The 24,085-nt window shown below is 35.1% G+C and overlaps 1 protein-coding gene across 7 annotated transcripts in view; it reads left to right on the plus strand.

The window, feature by feature from the left end:
- Window positions 1-2,516: 2,516 nt before the first annotated feature.
- The window catches only part of LOC100797320 (alpha,alpha-trehalose-phosphate synthase [UDP-forming] 1), a 34,658-nt gene continuing 13,089 nt past the window's right edge, over window positions 2,517-24,085 (plus strand). The window contains exons 1-5 of one of the 7 annotated variants that reach the window (XM_041010114.1): window positions 2,517-2,672; window positions 11,488-11,585; window positions 21,393-21,787; window positions 22,618-22,750; window positions 23,471-23,890. In XM_041010114.1, coding sequence (XP_040866048.1) covers window positions 23,557-23,890 — 334 coding nt within the window. In that variant the 5' untranslated portion in view covers window positions 2,517-2,672; window positions 11,488-11,585; window positions 21,393-21,787; window positions 22,618-22,750; window positions 23,471-23,556. Of the gene's footprint in view, window positions 2,673-11,487; window positions 11,586-21,392; window positions 21,788-22,376; window positions 22,751-22,833; window positions 23,013-23,065; window positions 23,891-24,085 lie in introns of those variants that run through there. The other 6 variants (XM_006597909.4, XM_006597908.4, XM_026125674.2 and 3 more) reach the window with 6 other exon arrangements.

Consider the following 24,085-nt stretch of genomic DNA (forward strand, 5'->3'; position numbering starts at 1 on the left):
GGGTATTTTACTTTGAGATGTTGTTTAGAGAGGCATGACTAGGGAGAATGTTGTATAAGGAAGGGGCATCTCTCTGATATGCCATGTCTTTATAGCTCACTCCTTCTCGGTCAATTTTTGGACGAACATATTTGGTCATAGGTCCTTCCCTTATCAACTTTTTGATTTATTGGATTAGTGCATATCCCTTTTTCATATCAGGCCTATTGGTTTTTTGGAACTCACACCATCTGGATCGATCGACCCCCAGCTGTCTCCCTGTCGGTGGCATGTATTGGATTAGATTTGTATGGTATACATCCTTCAAATTTTGTTTATGAGGAATGGTCAAAAGGCTTGAATAAAAAATTTCTCCTTCTCTTTGTCTTCTCTCCTAATCATAGTTTTTTCAGCCTCTTTAATACCTTGCTTCGTAGCCAACACCTCCACCTTTGTTCCAGCTATTTTGTAGCTTTAGAAAATCCTTTTGATGAGATTTAGAAATGGGAATTGAGCTTGCCTCCTTAATCTCCAGGATCCTCTTCCTCACCATAGCCCCATTCGCTTCTACGTGACATGATGCTTAGGATTGAATGTCGACCATCGTCTTTGACTTTTGTCTAACCAAAGACTCATCAAACGGTCCTACATGTAAACCCTTGTAGAAAGATGCCACAACCATTCTCTCATCTGGGTCTAAAATCTGTACTGCAATTGAGTTAAAATGAGCTAAAAAGTTCTTTAGTGACTTGGTTGCCTGTTGATGGATGTCAAATAGATTGGTTATTGTTGGTGGTTTCTCTTTGTTAGCTACAAACTGACAGTGAACAAACTCAAAATCTCATCAAAACGAGCAATGGGTCCATCAACCAAACCACTAAACCAATCCAATGCAACACCTGATAAGGTTCCTACAGAAAACATACATTAGAGAGCATCATTACCACCATTCATTATCAAATGAGCACGAAACTTCTTCAAATGTTGTGTGAGGTACATGGTACCATCAAAAGATGGTATTTTTGGGACCAGGAAATGGATAGGCACAAGCTTATTCATCACTGCCTCAGCAAGAGGTTGGAAACCCCTTGGTGGCTGCCCTATCGCCTTTCCTTCTAAACACCTCTAGTTTGACACTTGGTTTTACATAATTGCTTGGCTGACATCTGCTCCCCTCCTTATCTCCTCATTTTGTTGTCGTAAAATGTCTTGTGCCTGTAATGCCTCATCTGCAACCCTCTTTGCTTCCTCATTCTAGTGGCATAGGAAGTCCCGGGCTCTTAATGCCTCATTTGCTATTCTCCTAAAATCCTTGCCTTTTCTCCTCATCTCCGCCATCAAAGTTTCCAACATCAATGGTACAACGGGAATCCCCAATGTGGAATGGTTGTTCATTATTCCACTCATTTTGTCAAAGAAACAATGCAAAACAAGGGCAATGGGAAAAGTTTTACCGTAGCCCCTTAATGGGTGCCAAAATGTTCTTGTAACTAGATCACACCTAGGTTTTAGCTGACCTAGCCCAAAAGCATTCAATTGAGACAAGTGTAATTTGTCTTCTCAGTTCTATCTTAGGAGTTCTTATTCTCAAGCCTTCCTATATCCCTAGTAACAATTATCCTTGCCTTTAACTCCCTATTCATTGCTAATATAGGAACCTTGTAATAACATTTGTTAGGTGATTGTTATAGCTTCAGAGGGAGTTACATAGATGGTGTAACATTACTAATGTGGTGTCCATTAGTAACCAATTGACAATGGGCATATGGGAGAAGTCATAGACGGTCGATGGGCAACCAAAGCAGTACATAGTCCTCTAGCCTTGAGTGTGCGAGCACAACGAGGCTTGAAGTCCTGAGACAGTCGGTGCACGACCAGAGTAGTACACAGTCCTCCAACTTCGAGTGCATAAGTACGATGAGGCTTAAAGTCCTGAGACAATCATTAGATGACTAGAGCCAATTGACAATGTGCACATGGTAGACGTCTTGAGACGGTCGACGAATAGCCAAATCAATACATGGTCCTCCAGTGTTGAGTGTGTAAGTACGATGAGGCCTTCAAGTCCCGAGGCGGTCGACAAAAGACCGGAGTGATACACAGTCCTCTAGTCTCGAGTTTGTGAACATGATGAGGCTTCAAGTTCTAAGGCAATCGGCAAACGACTGGGGGACAATACAAATATAATTTTTAATTTGTATCTAAAACTTATCTCAAAATCTCTAATTAAATCAAACTAATACCGCGCCATCTCATCTATAGGCTTCACGGGTTTAATTTTTTTCTTAGAGAAAACAAAGCTTAAGAGTGGTACACTTAAACGGATTCATCTACATTTATATTATTACACGCCCCCTAGAAATTGGAGAATATACCGCGTAAGTGGGAACATGCATTTTAAACCATAACCGTGCGTTTGTGTTGCAACAAAAAATAAAATAAAATTCTTAGACTTTTTGGAAAAGAATAAAAAGTTAGAACAAATTCCCTCTAGGCACTCCTCGCTAAAAGAATTCCGTGCCTATTGCCTAAAGATACCATGTCTCCCAAAATGCTCTTTTTCTCACATTCTTCTCCAAACTATTTAAACCCTTCCAATTCCTTTCTTTCTCTTTAAGAATTCACGCTTTAATTATCTGTCTCTCTCAAGTTCCACGGCCAAAGAAGCATTATCACACTCAAGCATCCTTCCGGTTAGTTTTTATTTATTTATTTTAATTTTCTTGTTCTTCTTTCTTCCATAGATGAACTTAGTGGTTTGGCTTGTTTTGATTGAATTGAGTGCTTATTGATTTATATAATATCCCATGTTTGGTTTCTGGTTTTAGACTGTGATATTATTGTTATGCTTTTCTGTAGTTTAATTTGGATGAGCTTTGAATCTTTGGTGTAGTGATATGAGTTCTATTTGGTTACTGAAAATTTGAGTGAAACAGTTCAACAATAAATAAAAAAAGAAGATGAAATGTGTATTTTTTCTTTAATTTCTTTATTCTTATTATATTTTGTTAATTTGATCTCACACTATTCTTTTAGAATTAAGATAGACTCGTCTTCAACCTTAAAAGACAAAAGTCATATTCATAATAATAAAACCTATATATTCGTAGTTATGTAGATCAAGCAACACGTGTGAAACACACAATCAGGCACCGATTGTGGATCGCAGAAATTAAATGATCCTCTCTCTCTAAACGTGGACTGGTCAAATTCCGTGCATTCCCAAACTTAGGACTGATTTGGTTGAAAGGGAAAAAGTTACTGTTAAAGCAAAAAAAATTAAAAATAATATAGGTTCATCCTTTTCGATTTACTTTAATTTAAATATTTCTTTTTTTTTCTCCACAACCAAACTTACTCTTGATAAAGATATATGTGTCTTACAAAGAATAGTTATGTTAGTACAACATTTAAATACAATAAATTGATTAATTGGCATTAAGTTAAAGATTGTTCAAAATAAGATGTTAGAGAATAACACAAAAACACTAATTAAGGTACATATTGAGTTTAAATTTTGTCTTAAGAATTCTCTTGCAGCCTTTTTTTACTGTAAGAAAAAAAGTAAGCAGCCTTTTATGGTCATTCAGCATTAAACTACTGCTCATCATATATCATGTAGGGTATATATTATGACTAGATTTAGAACAAAAGATATTCATCATCACTATTTGAACCACGTTAATCATGCCAAAAAAAAGAGTCAAATTTAAAGTTGACCTTATACCAGACAAGGTTATGCCGTCGGCTGTCTAGCTTTGGAACACAATAAGAGAGGACAAAATGGCCGTGTACAATGGTTGTCCCCGTTCAAGTGTTTAAGATTTGCGTGGCTTAGTAATTTGAAAATGAAATTTCATGAAGCACCTCCTGTGTGATTGGCCCAGTGATATGGATTACATTTTTTTAGTCAATTAATATAACCCTACGTTTTTTAGGAGAAATTGTTTCATGATTTAAGGATCTCTATATTTCTAGTCAAACTCTATGTAATATTTAATTGAATTTTATTAAAAAAATTTATTAAATTAAAAAACTAGGGTACATATCAAATAAAGAATGGCGACTATGGATATATAAAAGATTCGATGTATATACTAATTTCTTATTTTCGCCACCTCTTTTTGGACTGCCTTTTCCTGTTACCAATTTGAAGTAGAGGATATACTTAATAGATTTTCTTTTTTAAACGAGTTAATGCTATTTTTTTTTAAAAAAATACAAGTGTTATGAACTTAATATTAAAACAAATAAATGACCATTTTGAAAATTTATAATTAAAATGGATGTTTTTCTCCTCTAAGAAACACACATATAAAAATAGGAACTTTGTGTTCTTTAAGTAAGAAATAAAATTATGATTTTTATACATACATAATTTAAAAGTAATATTCAAAATTAAAAAATAAAGTTTATGATATGAAAAAGTTACTTTTTAACAAAATAACTAGTTACGAAGAATTATTTGTTTATGAGGAATTACATTTTTTTGAAGTATAAATAAGATTATAAATTTCACGATCAGAATACATTTTACTCCACAATAATTAAAAGTTTTAACTTCTAACATTAATATTACCTTTGTATTGATTTTCTCCAAAACAAAACAAATTATTGAAAACAAAGCAAGCTACCAACAATGAACATGTTTTACCATAATAAATACAATTGATAACAACTTTCTCGTTCTTTGGAAATCCAGGTGAAAGTTACCAACATATGATCAGCTAAACTAAAATGATACCAATAATATATATGAAATGGGTTGACTCCCGTGTTGAAAAGTATCAAATGAATGCCTTGTTTAGCATACTTCTCTTACGAAGTCAATTTCACACCCTTTAATTTCCTAAGATGCAGTTTGGTCGGCTCATAATTCTTTCTCCTTTAATTTATTGATCAATGGAAGGCTTAGTTTGTATTTATTTCTTTAATTTATTTTATAATTAAGTGATATAATGTGAAAAATTAAAATAAAACGAGTAATGTGATAAAAAGTAAAAAGAAAAACGAGGTGTGAAAAATTATTCTACAAGGACTGGGATGAATATCCTGAAGATGCCGACACGAGAGACAATGACGACTCACCTTTAAGTATTTACGCCACAAGGCTTAATGCTTGAGGGATTGTACACCGTATCTTGGCTACTTCGATTCGGGAGATAAGAACAACTCACCCTTAAGCATTTGCAGACAAGGTTTAATACTTGAGGGGTTGTACACTATTTGGAATAAGTATCCTAGTAAAACTGACCTAAGCAAAAAGGGAGACTAGTTTTTGTGTGTCTACGCTGCAAGGTCCCATGCTGAAAGAGCCAAATGAATGGCCGACTCATCATAACATTACCAGGTAGAAGAAGCAACACCCGACTTCCATCTTGGCTGAGAAGGTACAATGACGGAAGATACAATACAGTGTGGAACGTTAGAGACATGGCAACAAGATAAGAGGATCACCGCGATCTAACATGTCAAGGGCACACAATTATGCATCGCATACCATGTACAAAAGGGATAGGACTAAGAGCTAACTTGTGCCCGGTCAGAGCTAACACAACACTGGACTCCAAATTTACCAACAAGAAGTTCATATATATAAGTAAACTCACCCACTTCTACTAGAGGTGACTCACAAATCCTTTCATTTGCACTACACGTCTCCACTTCAACCAAATTGTTACCACCTACCCTACACACAGTCTTTTTGAACATGCTTACCATATTGGGATTTAGATACATGGATTGGGTATATAAGGCCCTCTTATCTACCTTACTATACCTAGCATCAACAGGGACATCCTCGTTGGTCCCTCGACATCTTCTACTCCATTACCCTCAGACCTCACTTCTTCATCAGAGGCATCTTGAACTTCATTAAAGTATATTATTAGCAAGGCACATTCTTTGTCAATATCAGCAACAACCTCATCATCGTTAGACCTTTCAGAGGCATCCCCCTCATCGGCATTTTCGATGTCACCTTCCCCAAATTGACCAACAAAACCATGTATGACCCATTAGGATCCTCCATGGAGTCTGATTCAAGAACCGAAAACAACAGGTCGACATCAGAAGAGGACAAGGCCTGCTAGGTGGCTTCACTTGAACGAATGTGCTAGTTATCACCATCATCTCTGGAAAAAGACACCCTGATTTAGGCAACAACTAACCACCATATTCTCACTCAACGTACAACGACAAAGAAAATAAAAAGAAGACCTACCAGAACACTCAACAAAAAACCCAAGGAACTTAAACACAATGCTAGCAGCCCATGACCAAGGCACCACGAAAACATAGATAAAAGAAAAATGACAACAAAGAATGGTGAGAGAACAATACCTATCACGAATTTCTTCATCCTCCCTATATAAAGCTCGCTAAAAATGAAGTTTGAATTCACACTCTTCTTGGAGAAACTTCTGGAAAAGACTGGGACAACGTAACGAAGGGAAGACATGACAACAACCACCTTTTTATAGAGAAAGAAGGGTCATGAGCCAAACGTTCTAGGCCCATCTTGGAAGAAAATTGACAATCTTGATCAGTTGCAATAAATCAATCTAATGGTTAGGAAAGACACATCAAAAGGACAAATACCAATCATCGCTTTCCCACAAATGCCACAAAATGAGGCAACACGCCCTGCCATCAACACAAATTGCGAAGCAACACGTTCAGCCGTAAACAAGAATTGTGAGGCGACCCAATTAAAGAGACATGATGTTTTGTCAATAAAGAATGAATCACCCTTAAACATTTACACCACAAGGCTTAATGCTTGAAGGGTTATACACCGATGGGATGAATATCCCCAAGATGCTGACTCAAAAGACAAGGATTACTCACCCTTAAGCATTTTTGCCACAAGGCTTACTTAAGGGACTGCACACTGACCAAGATGGATATCTTGGAGATGCCAACTCAAGATACAAGGACGACTCACCCTTAGACATTTACGCTACAAGGCTTAATGCTTGAGGAGTTGTACACTGTATCCCAACTACATCTACTCGGGAGGCAAGGACGACTCACCATTAAGCATTTGTGCCACAAGACTGAATGCTTGAGGGGTTGTACACTGTTCAATAAGACATGTTAGGGTCATTGCGGTCTGACATGTCAGGGTGCACAATCACGCACCCTATACCATGTACAAAGGGGATAGGACTAAGAACGCACAATATCATGAAAAAAGGACCAATAAGACCGTGACACGTGGACGATAATGTTGGAGAGCATCGTATATAAATAGGGGTGAACTTAATGAATCTCCTGAGGTTCATGATTAGGAGCTAATGAGAGACGTTAATGCTGACTTTGAGCGAGAGCCCTCCATCCTCTTTCCTTTCTATTTTCTGACGTGAATAAAAATATATAATAATTTTATCTCTCACAAATAAGATTATTTTTCTTAAAATATCATATGATTTGTAAAATAGAAAATTATATTTTTCACGGGTCCCCTACCTTTTAAAATTCGATTCCTACGTCCCTCGCAATGACAACATTGCGATCTCCACTTGCCTCCATTAAGAGCAAAAAATAGAATAACGAGGCTGCATGCATTGCAAAATCTTTTTTTTTTTTTAATGATGTTGCTTTTGTCGCTTTTAATTGCACCTTTACTCCATTATTTTACATGTAGGTTCAATTCGGTCGCGGTGGTCGCGAATTTTAAATTTTTTTTACCTTTACAAAAGGTTATCCGATACGAGAACGGACACAGAAGTGTATTAGAGGCAAGCCAATTCTTTTATACAATTATTTATCTAACTTCTCAACAATAATTATTCAATAAATAATAAATTTAAAAAAAATATTTATTATTAATTTATGTGTAAAACTAAATATATGATTTATTATTAAAGAAAATTAAGTAAATATTAATTTGAAAATTTGTTTTTCTTATATATATATATATATATATATATATATATTATTAATATTTTTTAATTTTTAATTTTCTTTTTTTTTCTCATATATACACAAAGGATCCTAATAGATTACCCCCTTGGATCCATCCCTACCTACTATAGTAAGTAATTTTTTAGAATATGACGTATTTTTATATAAAATAAAGTTATTTATAAAATGTGCAAATGTGGATGTGAAGTTTTACATTGACACATTGGATAAAAATGAATAAGTTGAGTAACATACTCGTGAGAAGGATTTCCAAACCTATTACTTTTAAATTTTGGGTTGAATGTCATATTATGTTCACTTATATAATTGACTCGTTACTCATGAATAGAGATATCTTTGGTATTAAACTCCGTCATATTTCCTAACAAATAACATAAACTACATCATATAAACTAGATAACTTAAATAAAAGTAACCAAATAATAGGAACTAATTGTAACATTTTATGAATACTAATCAAACTAAGTAAATTGTACCAACATTTTTGAAAAATTAGAAGGCACATACTTAACATCTTTGCTAGTAAAAGAACAACACAATTCATATAAATCAACCAAAAATTAACATTGATCACAATAATACACAATAAAATAAAATAATATGATAATTTATTAGGGTTAAGATCGTAGTAGAGGGTTTACGTAGTATGTGACCATAAATACATTGGCCACAATTTAATTGTTGATACATTTTAATGGCTATTTATATTGGTACTAATACCTCCTTATTGTTCCAATATTCCAATCTTAAATCCCTATATACCATTAGAGGCACCTTATTCTTTGATGTTTGATGATCTGTCATGATTTTGTCCTCATTAAAAGGTGTTTCGGTAGGTTAAAGAGGGGGGGGGGGGTGCTTATAAACTACCATTGGTTTCAAATTATAAGTGATGTGAGACCTTTTGAAAGACCAGAACAAGTCCTACGATTAAGGATAAGGGGCAAGAATGATTTAGCCTCTTCTTATAATGTTTGGCTTTTCGACCTTAAATTTGTGGACATCATTAGAATTACCTCATCCAATGTATTTTATGGCCTTAGAGAGAGGGTATTTATCAATATTTACCATCTTTAAACATCTAAATTTTCATGGATTAAAAACACTGAAATATAATATTTACCATAACTTTAGGTATAGTATAAAAAGTTTATAAATATGTTCAATCCATTGGCTAAGCATTACCAAAATTTACTCTATTTGACTTAGCTTAAATCACAACTAAGTTTTTTTTCTTTTTTCTTTTTTAGTATTAAAGAGGATTAATTTCTCAAAGGCTACAAAGAAATCTTATAAGCCAAAGAAAGCCCCATAATATCTTTAGTCAATAAAAGACTACACCTAAGAGGTGTTGTGGTAATAAGATGCAAAACTATGTCTTGAAAATGAACCATAGAAGCTAAATAATTCGTAATCATATTAGCTTTCCTAAACACATGAGGACGAATCTCCTATTCCTTGTCCCACCAAAACCAAATAGAACTAAGAATGGACCAATAAGGATGATGATACTCCATTAATTCCAGAAGCGACAAATTCTGCCACAATTTTGAAATCGCATTCCAACCATAATATACGAATCTCATAATGCCAAACAACATATAGTACAGTAGCTGCCCCCCAAAGCTTTGCCATTGAAAAATTAGTAGATCCTAAGTTTCTCATTAAATCACAAGTGAGTTTGAGTTCAACAAGCTTGTGCTTAACACTTTTCTTTACTTGAAAAGAATCGGAAAGATCGATATGTATGAGGACTTGGAATTAGGATAAAATCTAAGTATCTGAATAGCATCACCACATTAACAAATAATATAAATGTCATGTTATGGAGAGCCCGATAAAAACAAAACAAATTAATGAAGCCTACACTAAAAAAAAAGTCATGCATGATTGCATGTTATTACTATTTTGTTATAATTATCTTGATACCATTTACCAACTGTCGCTGTTGAGCCTAACAACCAAGTGTCAATTAGTGGCTGTGAAGATCAACCACACAACGAATTAACGACAAAGACCTTGCAACAAGAAAACCAACTGAAATGTTTAAAAATGTGCTCATTTGATCTTTTCATTAGCGTTTACAATTTTCCATTTTCCTACATTATGAAATCTGTACTTTAGAAGAACAATTTCACCGATACAAAGAAAAGTAAATCATGCTGTCAAGGAGGACCAAGTTCAAACCTTAGATATAATTATTAGGAGAGCCTCCTAATGTGATAGAGCTTGAGTGTTAGTCTCGCAGCAATTTCTTGGGGAGCTACCTAGTCAAACACAAAACGAAAAAACAATATATATCCACCGAATAGATTTGATCAACAGCGAAATTAGAGGCAAACAAAGAAACATATGGTTCAAACCTAGAACACACTAGAGAAATAGAGAAACAATCAACTGAAAATTGGAAATCATGAAAGACAGAATGACGGAGAGATAGGATGGAAATATCATGAAATGGAGTTGAAATAGATTCCAAAAGCTGGTTAAGTTATTTCTGCAAAATGAAGTAAAAATTAGAAAATTATCACATCAAAATTAAAAATAAAGTAAGACAGAACCTTTGTCTTTATGTAATGAATTACATATTAACCCTGATTAATTAGCCCTGGAAGTTGAATATGCACAACAGCGGGGTCCTTGGCCCCCTCCCCTCCTCCCTTAGGGCGCTTTAAATATGAGAAATAAAATAAAAATAAAAATAAAAATACAATTAAAGAGATATATATAAGAAAAATAAGGTTTTAGTTGATATTTACTTAATTTTTTAATAGTAGATCCTAGTTTTACACATAAAATTAAATATTTTTGTTAGACTTATTATTTACTAAATATTTACTTATTAAAATTTAAATATTTAATAATTATGTTTAAAAAAGATCTCCACTTTAATACACTTTGTATGTGTCCCTGACCAGGTAAGAAATATAAAAGAAAAATAATTATTTATTAAAAATAACTCTTTGAGTTGTTATTTACTTAATTTTTTAATCGTAAATCATATCTAGTTTTACGCATAAAATTAAATATTTTTTGTTAAAATTATTATTTATTAAATAATTATTTATTAAAATTTAAATATTTAATGATTATGTAAAAAAAAAAGACCTCCCCTTTAATGCACTCTGTGTACATCCTTGACCAGGTAAGGAAAAGAAAAAGACGTTTAATATGGTAGTTAACACGTTGAATAAATGAAACCGAAAAGAATGTTTACTTTTTAATTTATATATATATATATATATATATATATATATATATATATATATATATATATATATATATATATATATATAAATTAAGATTTGACCCTACTAAAGAAAAGCCAAATGCACTATCATCTGCTAAAGTGTATCTATATTTTAGAGGAAACAAATATTATAAATTAAACATATCTTTATTAGTTTGGACTTTTGACCAATCAGAAAGAACCTTTTGATTCACTATTACTTGTATAACAACCAGCTTGTGTCTGTGTGAGGAAAAATAGGTAAAGGTAAAAGTAGTTCCTTTTTGCCCGAGAATCAAGTGCTTAACGTAAAACTCATTATTATAAATGTTGGTACTCTTATGTGACAGCACGGGTTAGGATTAATTATGAAGGTGATGTTCACTTGTTCCCTTCATGTTTGCGTCAAGTGCGGATTCCAGTGTTGACCACAAATTTAGCCGCTAAGGTACTTACGTAATTGACTGTAATGTTATCTTTTCCTCCTTATTTTGGTCAAACATGTTTTTCTTGAATAATTTATTTATTCTATTGGAGTATATTATTTCTATGCATGTTGTATTGTAGTATATTTCTTAAACGAGAGTTAAGTTAAAAATTAATGGGATAAGATAATTATTTTCTCTCTTTCCTTCCTTCCTTCCCTCCTCTCATATCTCAATTTTACTGTGATCATTATTATAACTATTATCATAATTATAATCATTGTTAAGTCACTTTAATTATTATTATTATCATTGTGATCATCATCTTATAATCATTATTATTATCATTACTTTTAGTATAATCACTACAATTATTTGTCATCATCCCTATTATTATCTTGATTGTCACTATCAATATTTTGTCATCACCATACCATTATCACTACCTTCATTTTTTTTTTTAGTAAAATTAATATGATATTAAGATAGGTTCCAGTGGTACCGAAATCAAGTAAATGATAAAAACAGTAATAACCCACCCACCTGTTAGATACTATTTAGGCCTACATTTAGATCAAAATACTTACTAATCAGGTCCCAAATGTGTAGGTAAGACATCTATCTACCCCAACAAGTACAAAGCCTCATCTAAATGCCTCCCCAACATCAATTACCTCGATAAAACTAAACTACCAATTCCTGACAAACCCAACAAGTGATCCCTCCCAACAATACATGAGCTATTAATCCCATTGATCGAATTCTATCCGCAATTCAAGCACCCGGGTCTAGTGACCATTGATTGAAAAAAGAGATGAAGTTTTTATTTTTACCCCTGAGCCAAGTCCATGCAGTGTACGAAATTTTATGCATTAGAGTTATGTGATCAAAAGATAATCTATTATGAAGGCAATTATTTCGATGGCTCCATATACACTAGATAATGGCAACCCAAACAACCAACTATAAATCCTTCTACTTTTTAGTCTTAAAATGCTGATTGCGTGGCCAAAAATGTTGATCTGGTGTGCTTGGCAGAACTGATGACACTTGAAACCATCCATAGCAACTCCTCCACACTTGATGATCCTTTTCACACGTAAAGAAGAAACGGCTTGATGATTTTTCCTCTTTTTTCACAAATCAAACAGAGGCAAGCCTAAACATTTGACAAGATATTTTTTGCTTTTAGGTTGTCTCTTGTTAGCAGTTTAGATAACATCAACCTCCAAATTAAAAATTGAGCCTTTGGTTGTATTTTAAGGCTCCATATTTATTGCATTAACTCCAGATTTTGTGACCCTATAACATCCTCATGAATCGCCTTGTATGCCGACTTAATCGAGAAATTCCCGAAGCTTCTTTACTCCACATCCATGCATTCTTTCTGTTAAGTTGGAGTTGTACTTCAGCCAAGCATTGTTGAAGCTCCAAATATTGTTGTCTTTCCCACTCAAACATATCTCTCCTTCACTCTAGATTCCACCCCCAAGAGCCATCCCTCCAAATCCCCATATTGGTAATCTTCTCATTTTGTTTCAAGGAAATGAGAAATAGTCTAGGAAATTTGTCCGCAAAAGTAAATTCATTCCCCAATTATCTAGCCAAAATCGAGCCTGGTTTCCCTCCCCAACATGCCACTTAATTCTCTTATCTACCCACTTAGACTCACTAGCCCCTCCACAAGACACGCACAAATCCCTCCACCATATAGATGCTTTGCTATCACCCCTCATATTTTGAATCCAACACTCTCACCCATAAGCTCTCCTCACGTGCAAAAAGTGCCCATCTCCATTTAGCTAGTGACGCATCATTGAAGAAAACAACATTCTTAATACCTGGCCCCATGATTTTTAGGACAACAAATTCGATTCCAACTCACCCAACACTTTCCTTTATTCCTCGTCACCCACAAAGAAAATTCCTTTGTATAGAGATAATCTTTTTAGGAACACAATATGGTTCTTTAAAAAAAGAAAAGAAGAAAAGAGGATAGTATCAAATTTATCAAGCATATTCTCTTGGCAAAGGACAAAGTTTTGAATTACCATGGTGCTAATTTGTTTTTAAACTTTGCAATTACCGGATTCCATGTTTTTTTCCTTCTCGGATTGACTCCTATTGGCATCCCCAAGTATATGAAAAGTAAGGATACTAGTATACAATTAAGCAATTTAGCAAACTTTATGCTTTCACTTCTTTCTGCCCCTAAGACCCCAAAGCAACTCTTATTAAAATTCAACTTCAACCTGGATACTAGTTCCAAACATCTCATCATACTTTTGATGACAACCATATTTAATAGTGATGATTCTTCCCAAAAAATTGTATCATCCGCATATTGCAACAAATTAATATCAACTTGTTTCTTTCCAACACAATAGCTAGATAACAATTTCTTTTGAGGTTGCTTGTCTCATCAATCCATTCAAGCCTTCCACAACTACCACAAAAAGAAAATGAGCCAATGAATCTCCTTGCCTTAAACCCCTTTGCAAATTAAACTCATTTGATGAACTACCATTTACAAGAACTGATATGGAACTAGTGACCAAACAACTCCTTATCCACATGAGCCACCTTTCTTTGAATCCTAATCTCTCAACCATATAGATCAAGAAGCTCCAACAAATAGAGTCATGTTTTTTTCATAATCCACTTTAACCACAAGACACTTTTTCCTCTTCCTTTTAGCTTCATCAATCACCTCATTTGCAATTAGCACACTATGCAACAAGTTTCTCCCTCCCAAGAAAGCACTTTGTTTATTTTATAAATCATATCACTGAGCACTTTTTTCAACCTATTAGCCAAAAATTTTGCTAAAATTTTGTACATGCAACTAACTAGTGAAATAGGCCTAAAATCATTGTGGCTCATCAATTTTGGGAATAAGAGAAATAAATGAAACATTAGTACCTCTCAGAAGCCTTCCATGTTGGTGGAATTCATCTAAGAATCTCTTCACATCATCCTTGAAGAAATACCAAAATTGCTTGATGAATTTGAAATTCAATTCATCCAATCCCGGGCATTTTAAATTACCACAATCCCAAACCACCTCTTTAATATCCAATTCTCCAAAATTAGCCAACAAAAATGAATTATCTTCCTTGGAGATTTGGTTGAAAGGCACTCCATCAAGCCTATACCTCCACCTTTGATCTTCTCTAAATCTCAATTCAAAGAACTTCTTTGCTTCTTCTTTCACCCTTATAGGATCATCAAGCCAAGCACCTTTAATATTTACTCCTCTAAGCATAGTCTTTTTCCTCCTCCTATTGACAACATTGTGAAAAAAAAAATCTAGTGTTACAATCCCCTCCATATTCCACTTCATAGAAGCCTTTTTGCCTTAGAAGAGATTCATTGAAGTTATTCACTTTCCAAAATTCTTCTTGCAAATCCTTTCTCCTTTTCAACTCCTCTTCACTTAGTGTGCCATCTTCCCCTTTCAACTCAAGGCTATTCATCTCTCTTTGAATGTCCAATTCTCTTTTCCAAATTATTGCCAAAATGATCTTTGTTCCAACTCTTCAACTTTTTTTTATCTCTTTCATTTTTCTTTCAAAACATATGATCCCATCGTTGGAATTCCATGCCCCTCTAAGCCTTCTTCACTAACTTAACGTGTGTTATTAGATAATATGTTAATTAAACATAAATAATTCCTTTGTTTAAATACTAATACTAAAATAATACATTACTGAATGTGTAAATCAATTAATATGAGATTACTTTAGCTTAATCAGAGGTCTCGAGTTTATATCCCGTGTTTGTACTTGCATTAAATGGTTCAACAATATTGTCTCTAACTATTAAAAAAAATACTAAAATAGTGCCTTCTTAAACATAAAGAATCTCTATTGCTTTTCTTTCATTTATGTATGAAAGTCCAAAATATCCACAGATGTGTTGTCGCCGATAATGCCCAAGTTGTTGAGTTAGTAGATAGGCATTTTTATTTTATTTTAATAATTCAAGTAATAATTACACAAATAAATCAAAGAAAAATTGCCTTTTCCTTCTTTAAATATGTGATTAGCTCATACTTCCTCGAATAATAATAAAAAAAGATTCCAACACGACATTAAATTAAATAAGGGTTAAATATATTTTTTATACTTGAAAAATATGTCATTTTTAGATTACTACCTCAAATTCACTTCTAGTCAATTACGTACCTTTTTTTATGTTTCAATGTAATACTAGCTATAGTCTCACTCTGTTAAGTGATGATGTTTCAATGTAATTTTTATGTGTCACATCATCAAACTTAATCACTGACACGTACCCAAATTTTCCATGTCATCAACGCCTAACCACTCCATCTTCCCTTTCTCCTTCCTCGTCTCCCTCTTCTCCTTCTTCGTCACTCTCTTCTTCTCCCCTTCTCACCCTCTTCCAAAAACCCCTTCCTCCATCACAACCCCAAACTACCCCCCTTCTCTGGCCACCACCTCTCTACATTCTTTTTCATGCACCTCCACTCTCTCTCGTCTCATTCGCATCGAAGTTGGCTGTTCCACTGGAATCCGCCAAGTCAAAAACTATCCGCAACGAAAGCACCACCAAGGAGCAACTGTGCACCACCGGTGCCGATGCGCTTCAATCGCTCCTATAAACCAAGATCAGAGCCCCAAAAATCGACAAAGCAATTCATGTTTTAGACTGTCTGGTCGAGCTCGAGCTCGAGGAGTCTGAGTACTCGCTCCTAAAGTGTTACAATTAGAAATAAATTTCTAATGTAACTTCACTCACTCTTTACTCACACAGTGAAAGAAGAAACAAACTAAATAAATTTTATTTTCTGAATGCCTTCTATGAGCACATACTGATATTTATACTCTCATTTCCTAATCTTATCTAATTGTTTAAGATAAAATCATAATCATAACTTTCTAATCTTATCTAAATGTCTTTTTAAAATAAAATAATAATAATAACTAACTACTAATCTTATCTAATTACTAACTAATTAACCCTTTATTTTTGACTTATTACAATTATCCCTCCCACTGAAACGGACTTGTCCTCAAGGCCGATTAGAATTCCAATCAAAATTTGGAAATTGTTGTTGTACTGCATAAAGTTCCTTCCAAGCAGCATCTTTGGGATTGGTATGTCACCATTGGATAAGTACTTCAGTGATAGCTCGGTTTCCCTTCTTCTTCATTCTCCCATCCAAGACCGCTAGTGGCTGCAATTGAACTTCCCCTTCCTCATTATACACAGGCAAATTAGTTGAAACCGTATGGGCACCATGATGTTTCTTAACAAAGATACATGAAACACGTCATGTATTTTTGTTCCAGTGGGTAACTCAAGTTTGTAAGCAACCTTCCCTATTCGTTCCAACACCTTGAAAGGCCCATAGTACCTAGTTGCCAATTTGTGGAGAGCATGGTTTGCTAAAGTAAGCTGCTTGTACAACTGAATTTTTAAATATACTAGGTCTCCACATTTGAACTCCTTGTCCACTCGTTTGAGGTCAACATAATGTTTCATTCTTTCCTGGGCGTGAAGCAAGTTGCGGTGAAGTAACTTTGTTATTTGCTCTCTTGTCTTGATGGTATAATCCACTACTTCCACCAAAGAATCTCCTGTTAGAGTACTATTTGGCATTTGTGGGGGATAGTCGTATAAAGCTTCAAAGGGGGTCAACTGAGTTGCACTATGAAACTTTGTATTGTACCAAAGTTCTGTAGAAGAAATATACTCTGACCATTTCTTGGGCAGGTCACTAGTGACACATCTTAAATAAACTTCAAGTGCTTTGTTGAGGGCCTCTGTTTGCCCATTTGTCTGGGGATGAAATGAAGTTGACCACAGAAGTTTGACTGCGTGCTTCTTCATTAGTTCTGTTCAAAATGCACTCATAAATATACTATCTCTATCTGATATTATTTCACTTGGCCATCCATGTAACCTCATGATGTTATCCATGAACAACTATGCCACCTTAACAGCTCCAAAAGGGTCAGCTAATGGTAAGAAATATGCATACTTTGTAAGTCTATCACAAACAACGAAGATGACAGTCATGCCATTTGAATTAGGAAGACTGACTATAAAGTCCATTGAAATAGACTTCCAAGCCTTATCAGGAATGGATAATGGTTAAAGTAATCCAGCTGGCATCCTTAATAAAGGCTTGTTCTATTGACAAGTGATACACTCATGCACCCATTTTTTTACTGCTTTCTGCAACCTTTTCCAATAGAATTGGTCTTTAATTTGTCTGTAAGTTAGATCATTTCCAGAATGTCCTCCAATCACAGAATTATGAAAATGATGTAGTATTTTGGTTCTAATTGCTGAGTTTGCTCCAATGACTACCTTACCTTTGCGTTTCAAGAATTGGCCATCAAATGTGTATTGCTTATAAGGTTGTTGACACAATCTTATTTTATCCACTATCTTTTGTAACATATGATCTTGCTTCCATGAGTCTTTAGCCTCCATCATCAATTGGGATGTTACCTGGAAGATTGTTGCTAAGCTTCCTACTGGTTGTTGTCGCGACAATGTATCAGCTACCACATTCTCTTTTCCTTGCTTGTACTCGATGCTAAAGTCCAGTCCCATTAGCTTTTCAAGTCCCCAATTCTACATTAAAGTTGTTGGAGGTTTTTCTAGCAAGTGTTTGAGTGCCTTTTGATCAGTTTTGATTATAAAGTGTCGCCCTAGAAAGTAATGTTGTCATTTCTTGACTGCAAACAAAATGGCATAGAACTCCTTTTCATATGCAGACAAAAGCTGGTATTTTGGCCCCATTGCTTTGCTGATATAAGCTATTGGATGACCTTGCTGAATTAAGACAACCCCAATGCCAATTCCAGATGCATCTGTCTCCACAGTAAAGGGTTGACCAAAATCAGGTAAGGCCAGTACAGGAGCTGAGATCAAGGCTTCCTTTAGTGTAGAAAATGCCTTTTCTGTGTCCCCAATCCACTTGAAGTCAGTATCTTTCTGAAGCAACTGTGTCAAAGGTTGAGCTATCTTCCCATATTTTTTTATAAATCTCCTGTAATATCTTGATAACCCAAGGAAGCCTCTGAGTTCTCTAACTGTTGTTGGCCTAGGCCAGCGTTTAATTGTCACTATTTTATCTTCATCTGGCTACACCCCACTAACTGAGATCAAATGGCCCAAATAATCTATTTTTGTCTTCCCAAAACTGCATTTTTTGTGATTGAGAACTAGGCTATTGTCTTGGAGGAGTTGTAATGTTGTACTCAAGCATTGAATATGCTCTGACCAGGTTTTTGTATATACCAGAATATCATCAAAAAATACAAGGATATACTTCCTGAGATATTCTTTAAAAATGTCATTCATCAAGTTCTAGAATGTAGCTGGTGCATTGGTCAGCCCAAAAGGCAAAACCACCCATTCATAGTGACCACTATGCGTTTGGAAGGCTGTCTTATGAATGTCCTCTTCTACCATTCGAACTTGGTTATAACCACTCCGGAGGTCCAACTTGGAAAAGTAACATGCATCATGAAGTTCATCTAATAAGTCTTCAATTAATGGCATGGGAAACTTATTTTTGACTATTAGAGCATTCAATTTTCGAAAATCTGTGCAACACCTCCAAGAACCATCTTTCTTCTTAACCAGTACTAGTGGAGATGCATAACAACTAACACTTTCTCTAATAAATCCAGTGCTAAGTAATGATTTCACCTGCCTCTCAATTTCTTATATTTGTGCATGCGGGTATTGATAAGGTTTCAAGCAAAATGGTTTATCATTGAGCAATGAAATCTTATGATCATATCTTCTTTTGGGAGGTAGAGTGGTAGGTTCTTTGAACAATTGTTGATAAGTTGCTAATAGAGCATCCAACTCAGATTGCTGATTTTGAGTTAGGCATTGAAAATCAGCAGCTGAAGAATCTCTGTAGCAATATGGTCTTCTTATTGCAAGCAACATAACTTGACATTGTGTTGTCTTCAGCTTGCCAGTAAGTTCACTCATATTTGTTGATGCTTGCTCACCCTGTAAGCAAACCATCTGCCCTTGATGTTCAAATTTCATGGTTAGCTGAGCACAATTCCAACTTATTTCCCCTAGTGTCCTAAACCATTGCACTCCTAGGATCACACCAAAAGTACTGCTCGGCAACACCAAGAAGTCAACTACAAATACAAGATCATTAAATTTCCATTGCACTCGACTACACTTCTTAGTTATCACAAGTTGCTTATCTGATGCAACCATGACCGGAAAACCTTGAATATATTGAGATTTGAGACCTAATGTTTTTACCCAATTTGCACTGATAAAATTGTGTGTGCTTCCGGTGTCCATCAAGAATGGCACAACTTGTTTCTTAATCATGCCTTGCATTTGTAGTGTACTACCACCAGCCACACCTTGTAGAGCATTAAGGGAAATACAAACATCTGCATCCTTGACTATATCTAAACTGCGCTTTATGAGATCATTGTCATGGTCCTCATAAGATTTGGATTGTATGTCAACAGTCTCTTGATCTTGCAAGGAAAAAAAATAGCATTTAACTTACCCCATACCTAACATTTTTGCTTATGATCTCGATCCCATTTTTCACCACAGAATCGACACAACCCTCTCACAATCCTATCACTAACCTGCTTCCTGGAATTATTGTTGGCAGTAGATACCTTAGAATCAGTTGGATGTGTTGGGTTTTAAGTTTGTTGCTGATGCAAAGTTGTAATTGGAATCGTTCTATGATGTTGTGATGTAACAAACTAGTTTCTTGAATACTTGGCTTGTGAATATGCTTGAATCAGTTTCGTTGGAGAAAATTTCTTGGTCATCTCATGAAGAACCTCATCTTGAAGTCTGGCTATTCTAACAGCTTCCTGAATTGAAGAAGGTCTATGAACCGTGACAGATTTTTCCAATTCGACAATCAAACTAGAGAGAAAGAAGCTCAATGCCAACTCTTCTGGTATAGCAATACGAGCCAAAAGTGTGTCAAACCTCTCAAGATACTCAATCAAGGAATCTTCTTGCTTCAGTCTCGCAAGTTTTGCCACCAGGTCATCGAATGCACCAGTGTCAAATCGACTGCTCGCGTCTTGGAAAATCTGTTGTCACATCTTGTGTTTGTTATTCACATTCTGCATGTAATGCCTTTGCCAAGCAAAAGCCTTACCATCCGTGGACAATAGCAACAAACGACTTCGTTGCTCTTCCAGTGTTTGTTCCAATTCAAAAAATTGTTCGAATTTTGCCTCCCATTCTCGATAATTAGAACCATCAAAAGAGGAAAAAAAGGATTTGTGCCCTATCCACCACCGAGAGAATATGTTCATGAGTCCCACTATGATTTTCATCCTCAGTTGTGATTTTAGGTCTCTTATGTTGGGTTGTAATCGAAACCATCAGTCCCTCGATAGATTTCTGCATCATCTCGAATGAATTTTGCATTGATTCTTGAAGATAAGAGACGATCTTCTCATAAGAATCCATGCATGTCTCAAGCTCTTTTGTTGTTACCATCGTCACCTAGCAAACTAATACCAATTGTTACAATTAGAAATAAATTTCTAATGTAACTTCACTCATTCTTTACTCACACAGCCAAAGAGAAAACAAAGTAAATAAATTTTATTTTCTAAATGTCTTCTAGGGTCTTCTAGGAGTACACACTAATATTTATATTCTCACTTTCTAATTTTATCTAATTATTTAAGATAAAATTTTAATCATAACTTTCTAATTTTATCTAATTGTCTTTTTAAAATAAAATACTAATCATAACTAACTACTAATCTTATCTAATTAGTAACTAATTGACCCCTTTATTTTTTACGGATTACATAAAGATACACCTGCACATGCGCTATGCGAGCACGAGCTCGCCGCATAACATGTTCGAGGAATTGCTTCACGGAGACCCGTTCCACGTGGAGGCCTATCACAACCTCTTAATGTTGACTTCGAAGACGAACAAGCCAACCGAGGAACTATTGAAGAGAATCGAAGAGGTGTACTGGTATTGATGGGTAAAAGGTGTGAAAATTCTACAAAAAAATGATGGGAAATTGTGAGGGTGAAGTAGAGGTGGGTAAGGATTGTGGATTGATATTTGATATAAAAGAGGTAGGAAGAGGCGCTGACAAAGGGGTTAGTTGAGAGTGACAAAAACAAGAGGTTTTTGCAAGCCAAATCACAAAACAAAGGGCCATGTTTGCCATTTCGGTGGGCTATTTCAACAAAGGTTTTTTTTTTTTTTTTAGTTTATAGTTTCATCATATAATATCAATATATTTAATGTTGTTATTATCATATCAATATCTGCATAGTCTATGTTTATCAGTGGTGGAGGAGCACGGCGATGACAGACTCGATCGGTGGTGGCGCGAGGTTGTTTTTTGTTGGAGAAACAGAAGAAAGAGAATTCAATTTTTTAAATAATAAATAATGATATATAACTGATGTGTTAATAAGTAGGTTGGATGATATCACATTTTATTTATCATGTGATTACTTAATAGAATAACACTAGGTTGAAATATTATAAAATTTTTCAGATACATAATTGACCAAAAAGTAAATTTATGATAATAATATGAAAATCACTAATTTTCTAAATATAAAATTTATTAAAAAACAATACTACTAAACGTATCTAAGTCTTAACTCTGGGAGTTTTATTAAACGACGAACCAATCAAGTCGCTCATGTTTTAGGAAGAATATCTAGATTTCATGTCAATCTTTATTATTTTAAGCATATTTCAAATTATATTGATACCTTTCTATTGAATGATATTATATAAGTCTTATGCCGTAAAATAAAATAAAAAAGTCGAGTTTCTTCTTGGAAATTTTGATCTTGGCTCCATTTTTACTTGGTCGTAAATCAAAATAAACGTTTTGGCTCCGATTTTCAAATGATTGTTGTGTGTCACCACTCACCTGCATGGATGGGATGCTTTAAAGTGCCCTCTGAAGCTTACACGAGGATTCCACTTCTACGCTCTTTCTTTTCTTGCAAGTGATTACTCCACTCCTACACCATTAACTTGAAAAATTCTCTGCCATTCAGATTCTGCAAATTTCCCACTTACTCCCCACCTCTTCAAACAAACACAGCTGTAAACTCGCTGTCCAAACACTTCCCAAAGATTTCGCGGACAGGATTCTCTGTCTGTTGCTTCTCGTGGACGCGACTTCTCGAGGTGAGGTCACTTCTCAATTGCTCATTCAAACTTGTTCATCTAATTTCATTTCCCCTGTCCTCTTCATTTTTCAACACATATATAAGTTCTATTATTACATAAAACTAAGTTTCTCATATGCTTAATGTTATTCTTGAGAGAGATAACATGTATTTTTTATTAGAAATAATTTTATTCGAATGTACAGCTAAAATTTGATTCGATACTTTTAATTCAATTAAAATAATCTCTCACCATTTCATCCCGGTGCATGGAGATGGTGGTAATTCAAGTTTCACTTTAATAACATGTTTAATAAACATTTAACATTAAGTTTAGCATAGGTTCAGAAAAAAAGAAATTATAATCCTGGCGGAAGAAGATTCATATCACCAAACACGCCTAAAAACTGCATCTAAATTTTTGTGGATTTTGCTTTATTTCATGCAGTGTGTGGTTGTTGTTGCATTCATTTAAATGCCATGCTTCTCTGTCAACTCTGTTCCCAACCCCTTGCGTTGTTTTAATGTTTTCTTTCTATATAAAAACAGAAACTTCGAATGTGAAAAATCTCCAGCTCATCAGGCCAAACAAATTCACCACAACCCGTTCCCTGCTTTTTTTTTTCTTTTCATAATTCTTATATTTTTATGTGGTTAATTTAATTGTCTTTTCATTTATCAATCTCATTTCTTGATTTTATTGGCAACTGCTGAATTGAGGCGTGTTTTTGGAATGCAGCTTTGAAACAGATATAATTCGGAAGACAAAACAACTCACACATCTGCTTAACAAACTTAGCTAAACGGTCATTATTATTTGTGCTTATGCCTGGGAACAAGTACAACGGCAACTCCAGCAACATTCCGACGAGCCGTTTGGAGCGGTTGTTGAGGGACAGAGAGCTGAGGAAGAGTGGGAGGGCGAGCGAGAACAATGGAGAAGCGATGGAGGAGGAGGTGGTGCGGTTGAGAGAAGAAGAGAGCGCGGCGGAGGCGGCGACGAAGGGGGCCGGTGGTGGGGAGGAGAGGCAAGAAACGAAGCCGTTTCGGCAGAGGCTGCTGGTGGTGGCTAACAGGCTGCCGGTGTCGGCGGTGCGGAAAGGAGAGGACGCGTGGTCGTTGGAGATGAGTGCCGGTGGCCTCGTCAGCGCGTTGTTAGGTAAGTGGCGGTCATCATGATCATGATGTGCTTCATTTTTCTGTTAGAACAGGGGAGTGTCTAAGTAAAAAAAAATTGAATTGTGCTCTTCACGTCCTATATACAATACAACTTGTTTTTGACAAATGCTAACCCGTTACGAGGAAGCTGGTTAAAGAAGAAAAGGAGAATTTCTTCTCTATTATTTCCTCAACC

Source organism: Glycine max, chromosome 15, assembly GCF_000004515.6.
Source record: "Glycine max cultivar Williams 82 chromosome 15, Glycine_max_v4.0, whole genome shotgun sequence".
Lineage (NCBI taxonomy): Eukaryota > Viridiplantae > Streptophyta > Magnoliopsida > Fabales > Fabaceae > Glycine > Glycine max.